This window comes from Elaeis guineensis, chromosome 16 (genome assembly GCF_000442705.2).
Source record: "Elaeis guineensis isolate ETL-2024a chromosome 16, EG11, whole genome shotgun sequence".
NCBI classification, from domain to species: domain Eukaryota; kingdom Viridiplantae; phylum Streptophyta; class Magnoliopsida; order Arecales; family Arecaceae; genus Elaeis; species Elaeis guineensis.
This window is the reverse complement of record NC_026008.2, coordinates 38,901,169-38,923,725: the sequence shown is the minus strand read 5'-3', so window position 1 is coordinate 38,923,725 and position 22,557 is coordinate 38,901,169. Positions and strand designations below refer to the sequence as shown.

General features: G+C 35.7%; 1 protein-coding gene and 1 pseudogene across 6 annotated transcripts; one reads left to right on the top strand and one right to left on the bottom strand.

Moving 5' to 3' along the window:
- The first annotated feature begins 3,733 nt into the window (after positions 1-3,733).
- Positions 3,734-22,557, top strand: LOC105059638 (synaptotagmin-2). 6 transcript variants are annotated; one of them, XM_073250339.1, is made up of 14 exons: positions 3,734-3,917; positions 4,202-4,240; positions 4,350-4,505; positions 8,466-8,540; positions 8,646-8,696; positions 8,797-8,920; positions 18,363-18,481; positions 18,600-18,701; positions 18,811-18,885; positions 19,695-19,771; positions 19,898-20,144; positions 20,262-20,609; positions 20,724-20,852; positions 21,704-22,557. In XM_073250339.1, the coding sequence occupies exons 3-14, from the start codon at positions 4,395-4,397 to the stop codon at positions 21,839-21,841; spliced, it is 1,596 nt and encodes a 531-aa protein (XP_073106440.1). In that variant the 5' UTR covers positions 3,734-3,917; positions 4,202-4,240; positions 4,350-4,394; the 3' UTR covers positions 21,842-22,557. The 6 variants fall into 6 exon arrangements, with proteins under 6 accessions (XP_073106440.1, XP_073106439.1, XP_010941315.1 ...); XM_073250338.1 differs by having other exon boundaries at positions 3,735-3,917; positions 4,353-4,505; positions 8,466-8,564; positions 21,704-22,556; XM_010943013.4 differs by having other exon boundaries at positions 3,735-3,917; positions 8,466-8,564; positions 21,704-22,556.
- Positions 11,808-14,657, bottom strand: LOC140854363 (uncharacterized; annotated as a pseudogene).

The following is a 22,557-nucleotide window of genomic DNA, read 5'->3' as shown; positions in this document are numbered from 1 at the left end:
CCCACCATCGCTGCGGCTTCTTTGCGCCTCCTCCGCTTTGGGTGGCCCATGAAGAGAAATATTTTTTTAAAAAAATAAATTTAATCATAATATAAAATAATCTTGATCTTTAAAATATTTATCATACTAGCCATGCACTTGAACATCTCAACTTGTTGAAATTCGGATGATCCATCTTTAATTCGACGGTCAAAAATAAATAAATAATAAAAAAAATTAAAATATCTTTTGAAGCACCATAGTAAAATTTTTTTTATAACAAAATTAAATTTCTATGATTGAAGAGCAAAAAAAAATAAAAAATATTATATATGGATGCATTTCTCCTCTCTTTCTGAAAGAAACCATACATCAAACCCAACTCACAAGTTAGATTCAAAAAAAAAAAAAAAACCCTACTCACGAGTTCCCCTTCTTCTCTTCCTACGGTGTAACGGCTCCAGAGGCTCCATGCCCCTTTTGTAGGGCAAAGCCAACGGATAGTTTTGTTAGAAAAGATAACCACTGCCACCGGTTGTTGCAAGGATTGGATAGCACTTGGAGGGTGGCAACCTCTAAATCAACGTGGGCCATCGGATCGGGCTGAAATGCCAACCGTTAGAATCATCTCGGTCATTAGCTGAGATGGGTTAGGTTGGTGGAGCTCAGGAAAGTGACATCGGAGTTTTTTTGCAATCTTGGAGTCTCTTAGCCTGATAATGCGACTTGGAAGTGGAAGACAAATGTTATTATTTATCTTAAAATTTTTAACTAATCATTTTTTTATCTAAACCTTACTCCATTCCCAAGTAATACTGATTTAAATGATAATTTAAGGACCAATGATGTCTTTTTGACACATATGTAACACTATAGATGTTATGTTAATGTGTGCCCTAAGAAATTTGCTGGTAATTTCCTTCTAGACATGCAATCTTAATACATATACTACACATGCACTGACATTCCTTAGAAAAACATAAAATAAATATTGGATGTATCTCCTATACAAATATCCCATCTATCATGTACGCTAAAGTTGAATCTACCTTTTCCTTCAAATATCTCATCCATCATGTATGAAACTACTTTTAGATATCGCTCTCCTATAGAATGGATATAATGCTCTACTAGATGGATGATAATTTTATAAAGGGTACATACATGGCAAAAATGTTTATCTGTATGCTTTATATCAATCTTTAAAAATGTTTTTAAATTAAATATCATGATGTGATATTACCAATCCTATGATATGTTTGTTTTACCTTCTTTTTTTTTTTTTTTTTCTCTAGAGGAGGGGAAGGAGATCCTCTTATATTATAATGATCTAGAATCCAAAACTTGAGATGCATCATCCAAGACTTGAATTTGAAAGCTTAGGTTGCCAAACAGAGTAATATGACTGCTAGGACACTGATTCATTAATTATACTATTTGTCAATCATGTGTGCTTTAGAAATGAGTCGATCATGTATGCTCTTTTTTTAATATTCATATTTTTAGAATTAACTATTTTGGTGATTTGCAAATTAATAAACATGTGCAAACACTAAAAGTAGGACTAAAACAATGGGAGGCCTCGAAAAGAAGTTAGAAGAACATATAAGAACATATTTTGTAAGATCCTCACAAAAGAAAAGAAGAGAGAATATTGAAAGAAAAAAAAAATTAACAATTTGTTACATTCCAAATAGAAAATGATCCAAATATTTGTAAACTTTTATATATATATAATATAAGGCAAACTTGCTACTACAAATTAACTATAACTTGTTGTTTGCTAAATATATATTGCCTTTTAATTTGTTTAAATAACTTCAATTCATATAACTTGTAAAAGATAATATGTTTTAAGACATTTATCCACAACATCTTAGCTTTGTTCATGACAAAGTTTTGACTGTGTAACTCAATGACTCCGCTCTCCTTTCACTAAATTAAGTGAGAAAAAAATGGATATTAAATTAAAGAGGACTTGTAATATGCTTAATGTTAATGCAACAATTTTTTTTATGCATATCAAGCTACTGAACGAGAAATCAATGAATTTCTTTTGAAAACATGGGCATAGGACGTAAAAAACTCAATTATTTTGCCTCCCCCTAATGAAGTCTAGTGTAGAAATCTTGATATTAGGTTCTTTTGTTGCTTTTACTTTTCTTGTTTCATTAAGAGAAAATCTATCATTAACAAATATTTATGTTATATTGGTAAGAAAATTTAGTACTAAGGATAAAGTAATGATAAATTGATTGAAATGGTCGTCGAAGAGGTTATAGTAAGAAGAAGTACTTTAATTTGTATTGATTGTGGCAAAAAAGAAAAAGGAAGACTTGGTATGGATGGAGATTGCATTCCTAAGAAAAAGCATCCAAAAGGTGAATTATTGCTTCTCTTTCAATTTTTTATATTGGTAATGATCCTCTTTCAACTACAAAAAAACATCATCCATCACACTTCAATTCGCTGGAAGGATCATGAAGTCCAAAAGCCCCAATTATTTGTGAGGGCAAAAGATGCTGTTTATGATATTATTCCTTTCCATAAAACTTGAAACTTTAAAAATAATAGACAGATACTTATAACGATGAGAGAAAGCCTGCCATCCATAACATAATGTTTTCTAGAGGAAAGCTAAATGCTTGATTGGCTTTGCAAATGCTAGACACCATGGTATGGCTGTATCTACACTAGGATAATATAATTCTTCCCTTCCACCAAAAAAAAAAAAGAAAAGTTAGACACCATGGTCCTTGCATCATGTTTCTTCTTAAAAAAATATACTCATCATCTTTTTTAATGTAAACCAATCATTCAAATTTAAAAAGAAAAACAGAGTCATAATTATATTATAATTTGCCACCATCATGAAGCAAATTATTGACTCCTTGTTATGGCATCACCATCCATTGCAACTTCTATACTAAAAGGAACGTGCCACAAGAAACCAATCAAAATCTCGAGCAATATTATATCGAACAAATATACATGGTATGTTTCATAGTCATACTTCAGACACCCATCCCTCGATGCTCCTCCTATTAAATTAGTAAAAAAGAGGTTAGACTTGGCCAAAGGCATGTTCGTTAACTGATCTCCCAATAAAATCCTAATAACACGTGGATCATTTATATTTATCATATGCTTGCCATGCATAACAGAAAATTCGAATCATTTATACATAAATCTCGATAATTTAAAAAGTATTAATTAGACGGTATCAAAATTTAGATAGATGGTTAAATTATATTAAAATAAAAATAAAGTTTCGATGATTAATTATTTTTTAAAAAAATTTGGAGGTCTAAATATAATTTATCTAAACTTGAACTGATATTTTTACAATTTTGTTTTTATCTAAAAAAACTCATATCATCCGTTAAAAATGCTACTTCAATAGACGAAGAGATTCCAAGCAACCTCCATCGGTTATTCCAGTATTCCAAACTTCCATTATTGCTCCTTTGCCGTGCTTCCGACACCCACCACTTGGCGCCCCTGGTGTCACGCTTCGCCTGATATGCTTTAATACCTGATGTGTACAAATGAGTGCCAAAAAATAGCAGCCGTTGCCAAATGCGTGTCCGTTAACCGATGTCCAAACTGAAATCTGGCACGTTCCCATCACACAAAAAGAGACAACTAAGAAAAAGAAATGCAACAACCACGTACTCGTACTGACGTGCATTAAATGAAAAGCAAAATAAATTATTTCGGAGATCTAAACGCTCCTCCTCCTTAATCTTATTCTTTTCTTATTCCGTCCCGTAGCTTTACGCGGGAACGAGCATCCGATGCCTCCACTCCGGAAGTCCTTCCGGAAGTCCAAACTCTTCATTCCATCCTCCCTTCATCCCCATACCCAAAGCAAAGGAGAAGGGGGCAGAAAAAAAAAAAAAAAGCGCCAAGGAAGCAAGCAAGAAAGAAACTTTCAGGTCCTTTTTTAAACTCCATAACCCCTCTCTCCTCTCCTTCGAACTTTTCTTCTTTTTATTATTTCCAATACTAAGTGAAATAATTCCGCTATTCCAGTTAGCGATTCAAGAGCAATAGTTATCCCGGAATACTTACGTATGCCCGGGAACGGCCCTTTCTTTTAAAGCTCTTAATGGGTGATAAATATATTTGTTTGGTAGCGACGACGGAGAAATAAAAATCGACCTCTTTGTATTCTTCCATGCTGGCTTTTCACTTCTCTTATTCGTACTTTTTGGCACAGATTGGGCGGGAGATTTTGGCGATTTCGACGAGGTAGAAGGTGGGTGATTTCTTTTTTTTTTTTTCTCTATTTCATTCCTTTTTGTTGTCTGTTTTATTGTGAGTACAGCTATCACTTGGGTTTAGTATTTGAAGTTGGAATTTTATAGAAGGGGTTCTGGAGTTCTGTGAGGAATTGGAAGGGCATTGGTGGAATGGGTTTCGTGAGCACGGTGCTCGGTTTCTGCGGATTTGGCGCGGGGTTTTCGGTTGGCATCGTGATTGGATACTATCTGTTCATCTACTTCCAGCCCACTGATGTTAAGGTACGGGTCTTTTTGATTTATAAATGGTTTTCTCGTTTGGTAATGCCCTGATTGATGTGATTTTGATGAATATTTTTATGCCAGATTTGTTCTTGTTGTTTACGGGTCTAGTTTGTGAGCTCCTTTGTGGAATTTGTTGTAGTTATTTGCGATGAAGAATGTAGGAAACGAACAGGATGAATGGAGGTATAGGTTTCTTGAGGTTATTGGATTTTTTGGTTTTCATGCTTTTCTTTGATTAGCTTGCCTTGAGGCAAGCTTCGAATTTGGGTTTCAAGAAAAAAGTGAAGTTTCTTGAAGCAGCTTAGTTGATAGAGCAATGCAAGTAAAAAAAATTCTGTTGTTTCAAAGGAAAAAAAATCACAAGCTCAATATATCACAGGTACTTGTATTATAAAAGTGAGCTCGAACATCTTAGATTGCTTTGAGGGGCAAAAAGCATTACATTTTTTAAAAGAAAAATTGCCTACAAAGTTGAAGATTTTATGTCATTGTTATAACCGGGAATAAAAAGGAGATTGCATCATCATACCATGCTTGTCTCTACTGACAATAAGTGAAAGGAGCTGGCCTGCCCGGACGGCCATTTCTGCCAGTCTTGATATGGTTGATCCAATTATTGTACATGGTACTGAGGTAGATGAGCAAGAGCTCTGTGATTTTACCCACATATTATTCTTTACATAAATTTTTTCCGTAAACAATGTTTCTAGACAAGGGGCAGAATATTAGTCCACAAAGAGGTAGAATATTGGGCTTCTCCAGATTTGGCTGAAGTGAAATATAAGGGCAAAATAATGGACTGTGCCAGATTTGTGAAAGTGAATAGCGGATCAATATAAATGTCTAATGAGACATTTTAAATAATTTATGGATTACAAACCAGTATATCTAGGAGACCTGTTGGAAGGGTTGTAAGTGAACTGTTGATTACATAAACCATAGTCTAAGACTCTAAGAACAAGATGAATGACCAAGATGCAATAATCTTAGTCCAGTGGTCATTGATTCATGTTGATGGAAATTTATTGGTGCTCTTATGCTAGTTATTATAGTACATGTGCAAATGCATGTGCTCATTGAAGTTATTAGACATAAAATGTGCTAAGTAAATTCAAAATTTATAATTGTAAATAAACCTATTATTGTCACTAAACCAACAAAAAGCATAATTCTGTGATGTGGTAATCTAACTGGGTTGCACTTTATTTTTAATAAAATAGAAAGTTCTTATCCTTCATTTTTTATGCTGATTAAGTCATTTACGATGAACAAAATATGAAATCATGATACAATATTATTGTGAAAATGACCTTTCAAACACCAACTCTACCAATCTCTGATGTTTTCAATCCCAGCACGGTCAAGTTGTATTGGAACAATTTTTATCCAAATCTTCATCTACTCTTTAATTTGGACCTTGCTTAAATCATGTTTGGTTGAAAGTCATAAGACCTACTGTAAACTTTTGTATCAGCTTTTAGGTTAAGACTTAAACACAACAGCCATGCAATATAAAATTATTCTAACACAATAAAAATACCCTATTATAGCCTGACAATGACAGACAAACCTGAACTCAAAGATTGGATCACATTTAGAGGGAAAAGAGAGAAAAAAAGAGAGATTGATGGAGAAGTGGGAAAAACAATTCATGGATAATGGATAAGCTACTTTGCACAAGCAAGGGAGAACTGTATATATCCTAAGGATTACCAACTCGTCCATATTCTTGGGATGTGTCCTGCAATCTTAAGGTTTATGCAATCTGTTTGTTAGGATAAAGACAGTGTGGTTCAATATCTAAAACAATATTCTAAATATTGGAAAAGTTTACATCTATTCAAGGGAATTGACAATTCACCAACTTGCCTTCTAAATTAACAGAAAATTTTGAAAGTTGTGGTAAAAGCAGGGGACTTTTTTACAGCTGTCACAGTTTGTCTATCTATACCAGACTATTAGTTGCTATTGGATTTGGTGGGAGATCAGGATCTCCAGGCTGCCTCAAGAAGTCTAATGAAACTGTTTTCAGATTCTTAATTATCAAACTTCTGTTAGATCATATTTTCATAAGAAACTCCGTAAATTATAAGAATAATGATCACTTGTTAGTGGTAGCTATTCAAATTGCGATAGCTACTTCTTGAAGTTTGATTGGTTTTTCCTTGGAAAATCAGAGGTGATATACTCTCATTGTTAGGTATAATGCAGTAGGTCGATTCTTTTTCTTGTTTTAAAATCCAAGGAACCTCCACTGGCTTATCACCACAAGATTTTTAGAGCCCCCACAAGGATGATTTTGCCACCAAATGCACAAAGATAACTGAGTTGCTTATTACTGATGATCCATGTTTTCAGGATTTCTTTCTTGTTGATAATTTATTTTAAGGTAACATATCAATGTAGGACAGTACACACAACTTCTGAAAAAAATGATCTGATTCAAATAAATTTGGTGAACCAACCAAAATGTTACATTATGCACATATTTAAACAATAATGCAGAAGAAACTATTAGCATTATAAATGATATGCCACAGCTGGCACAGTTTATGCTACCAAATGTCCATTTCAATCTTATGATGAAATATACATCCTCATCTAAGATATAAAACAAAATACTTTATTTGTTCCAAGAAAACGAACAGGAAAAGATGGAATTTTTCGAATAAAATACTATATTTCTTCAATCTTCACCCTGCTTTTCAAACCATTGCTCAGTCTGAGAACCTAAACTGAAAACATAATAGCATTCAATGTAAGAAATGGAGTGCCACAGTGGAAGGAGCTAGGGATAATTCCATCTGAATATTGCCATCTGAAGTTCACCTTTAGCAAATGTATTTATTATCTGGAAGCTTGATATGCTAGATTTGAATTGGAGGATGAGGCCGTAGAACACATGATGTGGGGTCGTAGTAGATCAAAGTTAATGCGAGTGAAGTTCTACAGATCTGAATGGTTGCCGCAAGAGGATGTAGATTCTGATGTTTTCTGCAAATAATTGACCATTTTGACTAAGTGTGAATTGAGAAATTATACATCTATGACTTTGTTTGGTTGTTGGAACATTTGGAAAGGGAGGAAAAAGGCTTGTTTTAGCCACAACAAAGAGAAGTACTCAAGGTTATATGGCAAAATTTTTAATCGCACATAGGGCTGCCTTTAGACAATATGCTGTCTTAGCAAAAGGCTACAGATGCCAGAAGATGCTTAATGGAATCATCTGCCTCCACTTTATATCAAGAGGAACTTGATGCCTCTAACCTCTTTTGCAAGAGCAGCTTCAACAGCTAGGAGTGGGTTTAGTTGTCAAAATGACGAGGGCTGCCAATGACCAAGGATATTGTTACTCTTGAGTTGATGGTTTTTAGAAATAGGATTGAATGAGGAATATGGGAAGGATAGGTGTTTGCCATACCACCCTATACCGCTTGGTATGGGGCATACCATACCGTACCGGTAATGCTGCACTATGCCATACCAACATTGTCATATTGGTTCATACCGCATATCGACACTGTGAAAAGATGGCACCAGTATGGGGTCCTATTGAACTTTTTCATTTATACATCTATTTGTTATCTATTCGAACAGTCTATCATATGTTTATGCAATCTATGTATTCATGCATATTTATATCTTCATCATACTTGCAATTGTGTATGTGTGTACAACATATAGGAGGATAAGAACTGAGAACATCTTTTTATCTTTCATTGCAAGTTGGATTCTTGTAGTTATTTACTAGGATTTGCTTTTCCTTAGATTATGCAAGGAGTATGTCTTCTTTCTTGCAGTAGCTTGTGTCTTCCATCGATTATTAAGTTTTAGAAGTTTCTTTGCATCGCATGCCTCTCTCTCTCTCTCTCGCTCTCTCTCTCTCTCTCCTCTCCATTTTTCACTAGTACCAATGGCATTTTGTACTCATTAATTTTTTTCCTTTTTCATGACCAGGATCCTAAAATTCGTCCTCTTATTGAACATGATTCAAAATCTTTGGAACGTATGCTTCCTGAGATTCCTTTATGGGTGAAAAATCCGGACTATGATCGAGTATATGCATGTTGATTGAATGCTATAACTGTAATTCTAATTTTGCTGCTTCTTAATTATCATGTTTTCCTCTCTTTGAAGGTTGATTGGCTAAACAGGTTTCTAGAATCGATGTGGCCTTATCTGGATAAGGTGTGTTCTGTTGCAAGTCCCACTGAATATTTTGTACATGCAAAATATCTGGTTGTGGCTTTATTCTATTCAATGCTAATATATGTTGTTCTCTTTCTAGGCAATCTGCAGAACAGCAAAGGAAATTGCAAAACCAATAATTGCTGAGAATATTCCAAAGTATAAAATTGACTCTGTTGAATTTGAAACATTTACCCTTGGTTCCCTACCACCAACTTTTCAAGGTTAGTTTTTTTCATAGATCTTAGCTGTGCTTTTGTACTTATGCATTGAAGTATGGATAAATCTTTTGCCTGTGAAATAATTCCAATTTTCAGACAAAAATTGTAGAAAGTATTGCTATTTCCTTGATCATTTTGGAAGTGGGTAAGTAATGTAAATAATGAGAAAAAGAAATACAAGGCCAAATCTATTGTGTAGGACCAAACAAGAGAAGCTAATAGATTGTTGTCTAGGGTACATTCGACCACTTTCATCTATTTTAATAATCTTATCATGACCTGATAAGAGTGAGAATATCTTCTAGTGTATTACCATCCACCTGGACTGTATATTGAGCTAAGCCATTAGAATGTCAATATCACCTTCCCATGCAAAATGTGGTATAGTGAACTTCATTGAAATTTAGGCAATCTCCTAGATATGGAAATGTTCCATCCAAATTCAATATTTAAAAATCCAGTTAGAAACTTCTAGGTTCCACTTTCTTTGTCTGATGAGACTCTCAAACAGTTATAATGCTCTATCATTCTAGAATTTATCAAGTCTCTGTCAGATGAATATGTTTGAAATTCTACATCGATGATAAGATAGCATCATTGAAAATGCTTTCCATTCGGTGGACTCTACATCTTATACTGAAAATATCTTGGCCCTGTTCATTCATATAATTCGTGCCCTATTTGTCATGACATGATGTAATAACATTCAGTGATCTGTTTTATACGTGCATCTACTTGATTCTTTCTAGTAGGGCCCAATATAAGGAGGTATGGTGTGGATTTTAGATTAAGATTATTTTAGAGAACCTAAGGTGCATTTAAATTGTATTGAGTCTATTTTATCAGAGGTGGCAGATCTTCTGAGGGTAATTGGATATAGATGACTGGCTAGTTGGATATAGATGAATATGAAATTGACTTAGTTTCCTAAGATGTGAAGCCACTCCTAAGTTTTTTATCAAAATATGCAATAAATTATGATAATTCCTTTTATTTTTAGTTAAGCCTCGAAACTGCCACTATTAAACTCTAGCCCTGCCTTGGTTGCTATGAACTCTAGTTTCTTTGTTCCATTCTTCAATAAAAAGTTTTGATTTATGGGACACACCTGAACAATAATCCCCATTTCCTTTACATTTCCTTTATTTTATTGGATTATAGATTTTGTCACATATGCTACTAGGTTACTTCATCCTTGAGCATTTACTTACCTGACCAATAATCCTGTAGTGCTCCATATTTCCTCTAGTTTATTGAACTATAGCTTCTGTATCACCTGCATTATAGCAGTTAGCTGCTATGTTAGTTAAGCCTTAAGCAATTATTGCCATTGATGCACAGTTCATAGAGCAACAGACAAGCTGAGCAAAGGGAAAAACAACAATTACCCAAATTACTGGGTTTTGTTTTCTTAATTAGTGCATACTTTGGGAATGGGAAAAAAGCTTGCATAGGTTCTTTTGTTCTTGTGATTTAAAATGAAACAAGATGATAAAAGAGGTCAGACATGTAGGGGAAAAATATAAGGGAGGTGAGACTCAAAAAGTTACGTTTTTAATAGTCTGCAGCTATGAAAGAACTTAAGTGTTGAAATTTAAATGAGCTATGTTTTATAACAAATAGCATGGTTATGCATGCATCTTCTTTTTATGTTCATATACCAAATATGCATATATTTCTTGAGTGAGAGGCAAGAAGCTATGGTTTACTGTAACGGCATATGATGGAATGTTGAGCTGTTGGATTCATTCTATGGCGATGGATGTATTACTGACTGTTTATTATGAACATGAAGGTTTGTTATAGTAGACTCTGTTTGTATTAGCTCGTGGACACTTTCTGTCTGTTTTCCTATTCATGGCCAAGTCCTCAAAGGTGGAGTTTCTTTAAATCTCTTTTCACTACTTTCCATTAAAGTCTTCTTTGGTCTCTACTTCCTCTCCAGAGTTTCTTTGACCATAGTTAAGTACATTCCTCGCTAGGACATCTTTTGCATATTGCATATAAGCAAATAGTGTCAAAAGTTTTCATGTCACAATATTGAAGAGCTTGGGGGCATATTGATCCCATACTGACTAGATCTTTAACATACCACTCATTTCCTAGCCATGTGGCATATTGGACATGGATATGGTACTAGGGTATCAGACAAGTTCTTGATGTAATTTCAACTTTATCATTCCTAGTTTTGTCATAATTGTTATGCTGATAAAGTAATATTATTCATATCTGCCCCTTTCAATGGCTAATATTTTGACCCACATAGTAGAGTCAATCACATTATTGTTCTAAAATACTCATTTGCATACCAATATTTGCATTACATTTGATGGAAAATCTTATCATCATACTATTATCTACCTATCTATCTATCTATCTACTTATCGATCTATTTATCTATCTATCTATCTATCGATCGATCTATCAGTCGATCGATCCATCCATGTATCCATCCATCGATCCATCGATCCATCCATCGATCGATCTATCTATCTATCCATCCCTCCATTGATCTATCCCAATGTTATTAAACCCGGCCCGGACTTCGACCCGGACAAGACACCGGATCAGTGGATCAGCGGTCCAACCGTCGGATCAATGGTTGAACCGGTGGGTCAATGCATAAAGCATAAAACATAAAATTTAATGACCTGTTTATATCCAGACATACAATAAGAGTCCTGATAATATATATTTCAATGCTGCAAGTATCAAAATACAAATAAAACACAACTATAATCCTATAAATACAAATAATTAGATTAAAATATTCATGAATATAAAAATTTAATGGCATAAAGTTATAAATTCATAATAACTGCTTAACTAATAGTTTAAACTTATTTGATATTTCCATCGCATAATCCATGCCTCCATGGTACCTCATGCATTATATCTACAATAACATAAATCATAAAAAGCTTCATCAGATAACAAGCCATGAATTTATAAATTTTAGCAATTAGCAAGCATGTATTATTCAACCACACAAACGAAGCTGGTAAAGATATATAAATTCAACCAACTGCTAACCTTATATCCATAAATACCAAAATTTGATACAAGCTTAAACATATAATCCAACTTTAAAACATAACCATCCACATCTGCTAGCAAGATCAAAAGTTTTAACAAACAAGTACATAATAATATACGATATTTCACTTCAATATCTTTTAAAAAAAAATTAAAAGTGATAAACAAGTACACAACATAAAAATTCAAGCTAATGGACTGAAATTTATGTCAATATTTGCAAAAACATCTTCTTGACTTGTAATACTTTCATCTCCTCCATCTTCTCTCCTATTGACATCATTTCCATCATTTTCACCATCATCAGTATCCAAATCTTCTAAGTTCAATATATCTACAAAGTCACAAATTTAACAAAAAGTTAAAAAGAAAAATCATATCTCATGAAATTATAATGATATTTTATTCATAAATTATATAATAAAATAATTTACTCACCATTATTATCATTTTCTTGAATAGAACATGATGCCAATTCACGGTGAAAAGTTTTCAATTCTTCACTAGTTAACTCTGATGACTCATCAACTAATACCCACGCATCATTATCACCAAACAATTCAAAGTCAATAGGAACATAGTTGCGACCCTTGAAATAAAATCTATATTTAATATTTATTAGTTTGAAAATTAAATAATAAGAAATAAATAAAAAGAATTGGATATCATTCATAATAAAATTATCTTCGTTGTAGTCTCAAATTGTAGTGCATAAATACCAGATCATTAAGTCTTTGGTGCTCTAACCTATTTCTCTTTTTAGAATGAATATGCTCAAAGATGCTCCAATTTCTCTCACACCCGGATGTAATACAAGTTTGGCTTAAAACACGAATAGCCAACTTTTGCAAATTAGGTGCACAACTTCCATATGTAACCCACCATTCATCTAGATACAAAATATTGTATTTGTTAAAATAGAATGCAGTTGAAAAAACTTTATATCAATGAAAGCATAAGGACATAACTAAGGAACAAGCTTACCTGGAGCCAAGCGACTTCGATCATTTATAGCCGATGAGTGTCCAAAGTCAGCCTCTGCATTTCTAAATAACCTCATCTCATTAGTTAAGTTACCCTGCAAGGTTGGATTACCAAATGAATACCTCTCTATGACATCTAAAAGTCCAGAAATACTACGAGGATGTTTATCCATAAGTTCTGAGTCATATTAAAAACAAAGATTCAACCAAAATCCAGCTGCATGAAGATTTTGATGTAATTGCAGATCCCATCGAGAATCAATTATCCTTAAATAAGGTTCAACTACAGTCTTTCTCCTAAATCTTTTGATCATTTCATCTCTAGCTTGATGCATAGCATGATACAAGTAGCCCATTGAAGGTCTATCATCACTGTCAACAATCCTCAAAACTCGAATTAAAGGCTCCGTTAGTTTAACAATGGTTGCACATTCATTCCAAAAAAGAGAATTAAGCACATCATCGGCAAGCTTTTTTCCTTTACTATCCTTAGCATAAACTGAAGTTGTCCACTCTCTAGAAGTCACCATTGCTCTTAATGCATCTTTATGGCCCAAAATGCTTTGTAAAGCAATAAAATTGGTAGCAAAACGTGTGGGTGCCGGACGAATTATCTCCTTTCCACTAGTAAATTTTCTCATCAAATACAAAGGATAGCAATGATTATAAATATATTTTGTGATACCTGCAGCATAGGCTACTGTATTCTTAACTGAAACTAACTTACCAATATCTTGCATAATGAGATTAAGACAATGAGCAGCACAAAGTGATCAAAAAAGAGTAGGAAAGTTTTATTCCAACTTCTTACCGGCAGTAACATAATTTGCAGCATTATCAGTCACTACATGAACCACATTTTCAGAACCAACAGATATAACAATTTCTTTGAACAACTTGCATAACATATCAGCTATCTTTGAGGTATCTGAAGCATCCACGCTTTTCAAAAATACGGTTTCTCTAGGACAATAAATTAAAAATTAATCAAAGTTCTCCTACACTGATCTATCCATCCATCAGCCATGATTGTGCATCCTGTTTTCTTCCATGTGGCACGAAAGCTTTCAACATAACTTTTCACCTTATCAACATTCTTGGTTAACAAATAACCACGAACAGAATGAAAATTTGGAGCTTTGTAAGCAGGCCCCATACCAGCTATAGCATCTATCATGCACTAATAATACTTAGAATTGACAGCATTAAATAGCACACATGCATCTATCATCCATTTTGCCACTGTAAGATCACATCTTTCAACTGCTTCTTTATTTTGCAATAAGCTTTTTATAGTTGGTTGAGCATTAGGAGTTGTTCTTGGCATGAAATAATTTTCAAATATTCCTAATTGTTTTCCTTTTCCACCTTCTATATTTTTACTTTTTGCATTACTTGTAGACTTGTTTGATGAGTGAGAAATTTCTTGTATGCCATCATCTTTACCCAATTGCCTATAATATACTTATTTCTCATGTTCCTTACGCCTTGCACTAAAAGGATTGTAATCTTCATCCATTGTATTTGCTCTTTTCTTCTTCTCACCAATAGCTTGAATATTTTATATCATTTGATGGCGAATATCAGCCGGTACCTTGCGGCATGGTTCTACTTCTCTTTTTACTCCTGCAAGATGTTGTTTGAAGCGATTAATCCCACCACCAGCAAATGCCTTTCCACAATACAAACATGCCAACTTCATCCTTTTGGCATTACCACTAAGTTCTGGAGCTTCTCTACAATGATTCCATGCAGGATCATTTTTACCTCTAACTCCAGAAGATGAAGTATTACTTGTATCACCCATAGATGGTATAGTCTCCTCAACAGAAGTCATTTTGATAATCTATAAAAAAAATTAAATTAAACTATAATTTATAATTTAAAAGTAGAAGATAAAATAACAGTAGTAAATCATCAACAATTTTTTTTTTCATGATCTCACAAAGCGGGACTCACGGTGAGATCACGAGCAGCAGTCCACTGCTTCACCGTGTGACATAGCACTGCACTCGTTAAAAAATTTTTCTTTTTTCCTGTGCCGTCATGGCTTCTAAGTTCTAACCCTTAGTCGCACTAATGCCTAGGGCCTTAAATGGAGGAGGAGGTGGAGGGAGGAGGGGGCCGAGCGGAGGGGGGAGGAAGTCAAGCGGAGGAGGAGGCAGAGAGAGGATGTCCCGGACGAAGAGGAGATGGAGGGGGTCGAGCGGAGGAGGAGGAGATAGAGGAAAGATGTTCGGATGGCAGAGGAGGAGGCAGAGGGGGGAGGGGACCGAGCGGAGGAGGCAAAGGGAGGTCCCGGACGGGGAGAAAGAGGCGGAGGGGGTCGAGCGGAGGAGAAGGAGGAGGCGGAGGGGGGAGGGGGCCGAGCGGAGGAGCAGAGGAGGGAGGTCTCGGTCGGTAGAGAAGGAGGCGGGGTGGGTCGAGCGGAGAAGGAGGAAGCGGAGGGAGGAGGTCGCCGGTCGTGGATGGAGGAGGAGGTAGAGGGGCCGATCTTGGGCGGTTAGGCCTATTCACCGGAGATTTAAAAAAAAAAAAGAGGGTTAGCACCATTTACTCACCGGAGGCTCCGTCGTCCTCGTCGGCTCGTCCCTAGTCTCCGTTCGCTGCCGCCGCTGCCGACTTGGTCACCGAGGAAGGAGAAGACACCGATGGGGTTTGAACATGGGAAGCCGGGATCGGGAAGTTGAAGCCCAAGGGACGATCGGGACTTCAGGAGACCAGCAATAAAGATGAACAGTAAGTCAATAATTTAAGTATTTAACCAGGTTTGCCTTAATCAGGTTTTATCGGGTCAAACGGTTTGCGGTCCAACCGGCCGGTTCGTCTGAATTTCAATGGGTTTTAAGCATAGCTGGTTCAATTAGGCAACCGACCCGGTCTCATGGTCGGGTCACTAGGTTTTCGGTCCGGCCGGCCGGGCCGGGCTGGGTTTAATAACTTTGATCTATCCATCTATCGTTCTATCTGTCTATCCATCTAGCGATCCATCCATCCATAGCAATTAAGAGTTTAAGACCTCGTCAGAAGGTTTATGGAACTAACAATTTATTTCATTCATATATACTCATTGGCAGGCCTACTACTATGGAGGCCTCAGTTGTCTAATTTAAACATATCCAGGTCCTCTGTTATGTACTTCCATAACTGTATAAATCAACTCTCACTCTTCTATGCAACCATAATTCTGCAATTAAATAAGAGTTCCATAGAATGAATTCATAAGTGATATGCTATAACTTGTTCAATGGAATCACATTGCCTGAAGTTGCAGAATAAGAAACCTCAACAATGCAATTGGAAAGGCTGATTGCATGACTATTTTGACAATTTGAGGAGGAAAGCAAGTTTGGGGATATTTAGATTTAATAAACAATGCATCCTTTTTTTTATTATTTGAATTTATTTTTAGGAATGTATCTAACTATGATTGGCTATGTGATATTTTTTACTACAAAAAATTGTGTGACTTAGTCCATTAGCTTGGATAATGTTATAAAAATCTTTTAGAAGAAAGTTTCAGTCCTCGTTTGATCCCGTATTGCAAGGACGTGCAATGCACATAGAGGCAAATGTACATTGGCATTCTAGGAGTTGCTTCCATGCAGCTGTGTCTGAACTCTGAAGCATGTATATGCATGTGCACTAGGAGTGATAAATTTTGTTTAGATTACCAGGAAAGTTATGAAAAGATTGTTCTCTCTTTTTCTCCAAGGTATGTCTCAATGATCAAGGTGCTAATTCCTTAAACTGTAAGTCTTGATTTCTAGGTTCCTATGGCAATAATGAGCCATCTTATAGCTTGGCTCTTTGATAGTCTGCAATAGGTCCTGGTCCAAACATGGTCAAGCATGACTGGGGCCCAATCAATTTCCTTTTGGATTTATGATTTTTGACCCAGACCTAACCCAACGTTAGGTCAGATCAAATCTCGTTCATGGGAACTATGTTAGATTTATCAGGTCATTTGGGTCAGATCAGGTCAAGCATGACCGGACCTAACTCGATGCATCTGGGACCAAGTTGGGTTGGGCTTAAGTTTGCTCTCAATACAAGATAAAAGAGGTGTATATCATTCATTCTATGTCTAGATTCTGGATCTAACTAACAAATGGGGATAATTAGTGGAGAGAAGTAGGAAAAGGTAGGTAGCAAAGTATATGACCTGATCCTAATCTGGTTTTTCAAACTGGTCATAATTTAGACCCAGACCCGACTTGCTAGTTTGAAAAATTGACTGGACTGGGCTTAACCAGGTTGACACAACCCATTTGCAAGCCTAGTCGTTGATTATCAAGAGGATTTATAAGCTTGTCTAGTTGCTAATGGATTTCTGAAGTATAGCACTAACCATGCAAATTATTTTGATTCTGCGGCACAGATGTCTACCATATATTTTTTATGCAGTCGAGGTGGTTCATGATTGGTTTCTTGATTAGACATGATGAGTGCCTTTCTTTCAGGTGATCTTAGGATCCTTGCTTGGCATTTGCCATTTTCCTCGAACTAATTGCTGCCTTAGCTAAGCCACTTGTAAGCCTAAAAGGACTTGTGCATAGTTTTATCCTTTCTGTTGCATTTTTTGGAGGCATGCTCTGCTGAAAGCTGTCATAGTTATGCACGCTACACGTGATGTTCTTTGCATGAGTTGTAGTTTATCGATGGTATAAACTTTGCTAGTGGTGAGGCCTCCATCATTACCCATTTGATGTAGTGCCATGCAACTTAAGCTGGAGATGAAGTGCTAGAGGCCTTGTAGCTACTTCTTAGGTTTCAAGGTTATTTTCTTTTCCATAAGTTATGTGTTCTTCCAGTAATAATACATTGATAAAGCTTCACTAAGAAAATTTCTCTATCTTATAAAGAAAGAGGAGCATAGGAGATCTTTTCTTAGTCCAGCCAATTTCAAGAAGGTGGGAGCGGCTTTATAATATTCTACTTTAGGTTATCACCATCACAGTATCTGTTTTTTTATTATGACTGCTACTTACCAATGCATTCATCTCATTTAGTAGGTGGGAGAGGTTGTATGTCATTCTTCACAATAAAGTAAATCCCTTTAAGATTCAGTAGCTATAATAAAGTCATTATATTTCATTTTGTTATCTTCTGAGCATCATAGCACTTTCTATTTTTGGGAACAATGATTGTGTTTAACACCATATTAAGTTGCTGTCGAGTTTCTTGTTGTGAAGCTATGTATGTTTTTTTCCCTTTTTTTCTGCAATTCTTGGAACTTATATCAGTACTGTGCTTGCTCCCTTCATTGTTATTCTGCATCTAAGTTTCATCAGAAGTCTTTTGATACACCTGGCATCTCTACATGGCATTACTCTAGACCTAATCTTAGTTTCATGTATCTTAATTCTAGCATGCTTTTAGATAGCTATTATGTTATGTGCTATAGTTTGTTTGGTCCGCCTCAGGAATAAAAGTGCACATTACAGCGGAGAAGGAATTGATTGTGGAACCATCACTGAAATGGGCTGGAAACCCTAATGTCACTGTTCTGGTTAAAGCATTTGGCTTAAAAGCAAGTATACAGGTTATCAGCATGCTCTTTTTTTCATGAGAAAGTAGAATCTGGTGCTTATGTTAAACAACTTTGCAGTTAAGAGCAGATGCTAATTCTATTTTTAATCTGCTTTCACTTTGAGATTTAGGTGGTTGATTTGCAAATCTTTGCTTCACCACGTATAACTTTAAAGCCATTGGTCCCTAGCTTTCCTTGTTTTGCAAAAATCCTTGTCTCTCTCATGGAGAAGGTATGTGAGAGGGAGGAAACTAATTTTTCATACATTTTATACACTCTATCCCTGATGCTATTTCTGTTCAATTGTGTAAGGCTTTTTAACTACTGTTTCTGTTTTGTAGCCACATGTTGACTTTGGACTAAAACTTATTGGGGCGGATCTTATGGCGATTCCTGGCCTTTACAGATTTGTCCAGGTATTTTTCTTATGACCCGTGTCATATTTTCACTCTGAATTTGCTACTTTTTAGTTTTTTGAATCATTATAGTTCACATTTTGTTCTATTGTGATCTAGTTTGAACTTGAAGCAAACTTAATATATTAAGGTTGTACAAGGAAGATATTCAACAAAGCCATGAAATTTATACTAGAGCGTAAGCTGGTGCACATTAAGACTTGATCGTTTGTGCTGTATAATCATTGCTTTGCCAATTTTACAAAACCTGAATAAGTTTTGTTGTTTTTATCTTTAACGAATTTTATGATATGCTATTCTTAATCATTTAGTTATAAAGTATGTTCTGCACTAACCTATATAGGTTTGAAATTCTGGGTTTTGGAAGTGGATGTTTAATCATTTCAAAATACCAAGTATTAGCATCAGGTGAAGAATCTTTCACCTTGTTCTATATGCCTGTCATAATCAGAATTGACATTGTGCTAAGGACTCAATTTTTATTTCTTCTCTGTGACAAGTGATGGTGGGTTACCAATGTCAAAATTCTTGTTATTTTTGTGTTTTAAGATAAGGGAAAGTTCATGAACTAAGATGTGGAAACTAAGGCTGCTTTAAATTTTTTAAATTTGAAGCTTGATGGCAGGAACTTCTTGCTCAAACTATTATTTATTCTGTTGGATTGTTGATTTGCATGGGTTATAAGGAGCATTATAGGAACTGAGCATCATAATTTTCTGATATTGTATAATAGTATTCCATTCAATTGCTCATTTATCATTAGAAGGGAATTACTATTTTTTGTAATTTTTTTGTGGTTCTATTTGCAGGAGACGATCAAGAACCAAGTTGCAAATATGTATATGTGGCCTAGAAGATTGGAAGTTCCAATTATGGACCCTTCAAAGTAATTTACTACATGTTATTTGTAACTAATGGGAACACTATGTACCCAGAAAAAGAGAGATGCAGAGAGAGAGAGAGAGACCCATCCTGACAACTGTGACTAATCAGTCCCTTATAAATCTTGCAGAGCTGAAAAGAGGCCTGTTGGAATTCTATATGTGAAGGTTGTCAGGGCTCATAGTCTGAGAAGAAAAGATATCTTGGGTAAATCTGACCCATATGTGAAACTTAGGCTAACAGAAGAAAAACTTCCATCAAAGAAAACTACAGTGAAGCACGCTAACCTTAATCCAGAATGGAATGAAGAATTCAAGTTGGTTGTCAAAGATCCAGAAACGCAAGCTTTGGAGCTTATTGTTTATGACTGGGAACAGGCATGCCTTTTTTCCTAGCAAATTCCTTTCTTTTTTGCTTCTTCCTTCCTAAATATTCTGCTGCATTATCTGTCTTATGCCTCATTCAATGACTCTAAGGCGCATATACTTTTATAGGTCGGGAAACATGAAAAAATGGGCATGAATGTTATTCAGTTAAATGAGCTTACCCCAGGTGAACCAAAATCTTTGACACTTGACTTGCTCAAAACAATGGATCCTAGCGATGTTCAAAATGGGAAGTCACGTGGACAGATTGTTTTGGAAGTGACATACAAGCCCTTTAGGGAAGCGGATCTACCGAAAGTTATCAGTATGGATGTTGTGCAAGAGGCACCTCTTGGTACTCCAGCTGGTGGTGGTTTGCTTGTTGTTATAGTTCATGAAGCTCAAGATCTTGAGGGAAAGCACCATACAAACCCGTATGTGCGGATCATGTTTAGAGGAGAGGAGAAGAAGACTAAGGTATCACTAGTCATATTTATATAGTTAGCTATGGATTTCTGAGTTCTTAGTTTGTTGTTATTTCTTTAATGATAGTTGTCTAATAAAGAGATGGCTCATGATTTATTAACACAGCACAGAAAGAAAAGCAGAGATCCACGATGGGAAGAGGAGTTTCAGTTTGTATGCGAGGAGCCACCAATTCATGATAAAATGCATGTAGAGGTATTAAGTAGGCCACCAAGCATTGGCATACACTCCAAGGTACAAACTGTGTAACCTATCATTTTAGCACAGCTGATGATTTTGTAATTTTTAAACTGAAATGAAGAATGCAATGTTTTGTTCATTCTTGTAGTAGTCATATAAATGGCGTAATTTGCAGACTGACCATGGTGCAAGTTTGATATAACCTCTTAAATAGATGTGCGTGTCTGCATCATCATTTTTGAAATATAGAGTTGCTCCACAGGTCCACAACTGGTTAGTTGACTGTACGTACTTAGTGGCCATGACCAGGGACATGAACCTTTTGAGTTCTCTCTCTCTCTCTCTCTCTGTGCGTGCGTGCGTGCGTGCGTGCGTGTTGGTCCTGCCAAAAAAAGGGCATGTACATACTTTTCCTGCCTGACGAGTTTTATAATCATTCTGTGTGCCTGTCCAATATATTGCATGCTGCCAGCATTAGCAAGTGGTATAAAGACCGATGGTCTGTTGGAGCATTCTTGAATAAAAGGGGCCCTACATATTATCATTTATATATTTCTTTTCCACTTCTAGGTGCCAGCTAGTGTCCATGGAACATCCAACAGAAGACCGTATGGTGTATATAGAAGACAAGTAATACAAGAGGCATTTTCCCTTTTAATTTCATTATAATCATTAGCTGCCATTATTGATATAAAATAGGTACTAGTTCCCTTATTTACTTGTGATTGTGCTGATAACAATACTATTAGTGTATTTATTGTCACAATATTATTGTTGGTTTTGCTGATTAGTAGAACTGTGGCAACATTTTTTTTTCTTAACATGCTGTCCTTTTTCTTCAAATTTTCTTATGCTGCTTGGTGTTTCCAATTGCTCACTGTCTGATATAAATCTTTATTATTCAGGAAAGTTTGGGTTATGTCACTATTAGCCTTGCAGATGTTGTGAGCAACAGGCGAATCAATGAAAAATATCATCTCATTGACTCCAAACATGGTTTGATTCAAATTGAGCTGCAGTGGAGAACTTATAATGTTTCTTAATGGAGAATTTTAAGCGCTGGCATCCTATATCCAGAAAATATGAGAAAATATTTCTGCTTGTGTGCATTACGTGGTATAATATTAGGAAGATGAAATCCTGTAGATATTGAACTAAAGAATCTCTTTTTTACCCAGTTTTTCTTAGATTTAATGTGTTTATGGATATAGATTTTGCTGATTAATAAATTCAAATTTATACAAGTCTGTGCTTAATGAATTGTTCTGTGTGACTAATCACTTTATGGAGTGGAACTTCTCTATCAATAGTTACCTAACTGGGTGAAAGAAGTTTCCTATTTCTTGAGATGTGGTCTTACAGGCACCAATGCAACTGAAGCAGCCAGTGCTTGGAGAGATGGAATACATTTTTTTTTTCTGGTAATGGTAAGTGGCTGGGCTATTGATCAGCAAGAAGCAGCTGAGCTAAGGGAGGAGAGAAGTCAGATGTCCGACAAAAGTCCTCTCCAGCTCAGCTTGCAAGATTCATCAGTTGATTAGCCTCATGGTATACATGTGTGCAATCAAACTGGAAGATAGTTGATCGAAGCGATCTGATGCTCCTCAAAACAGGGTATTGAGTCATCTCCAAACCATTTGTCCATGAGATAGCCATCATTGAGTCAACTTATCATATGATCCTTTCTGCCTGGAATAACTGTATTGCCGCCCTTAATCTATACTGGGAGAGATGGGATGGTTTGTTAGCTGCTGCTTGT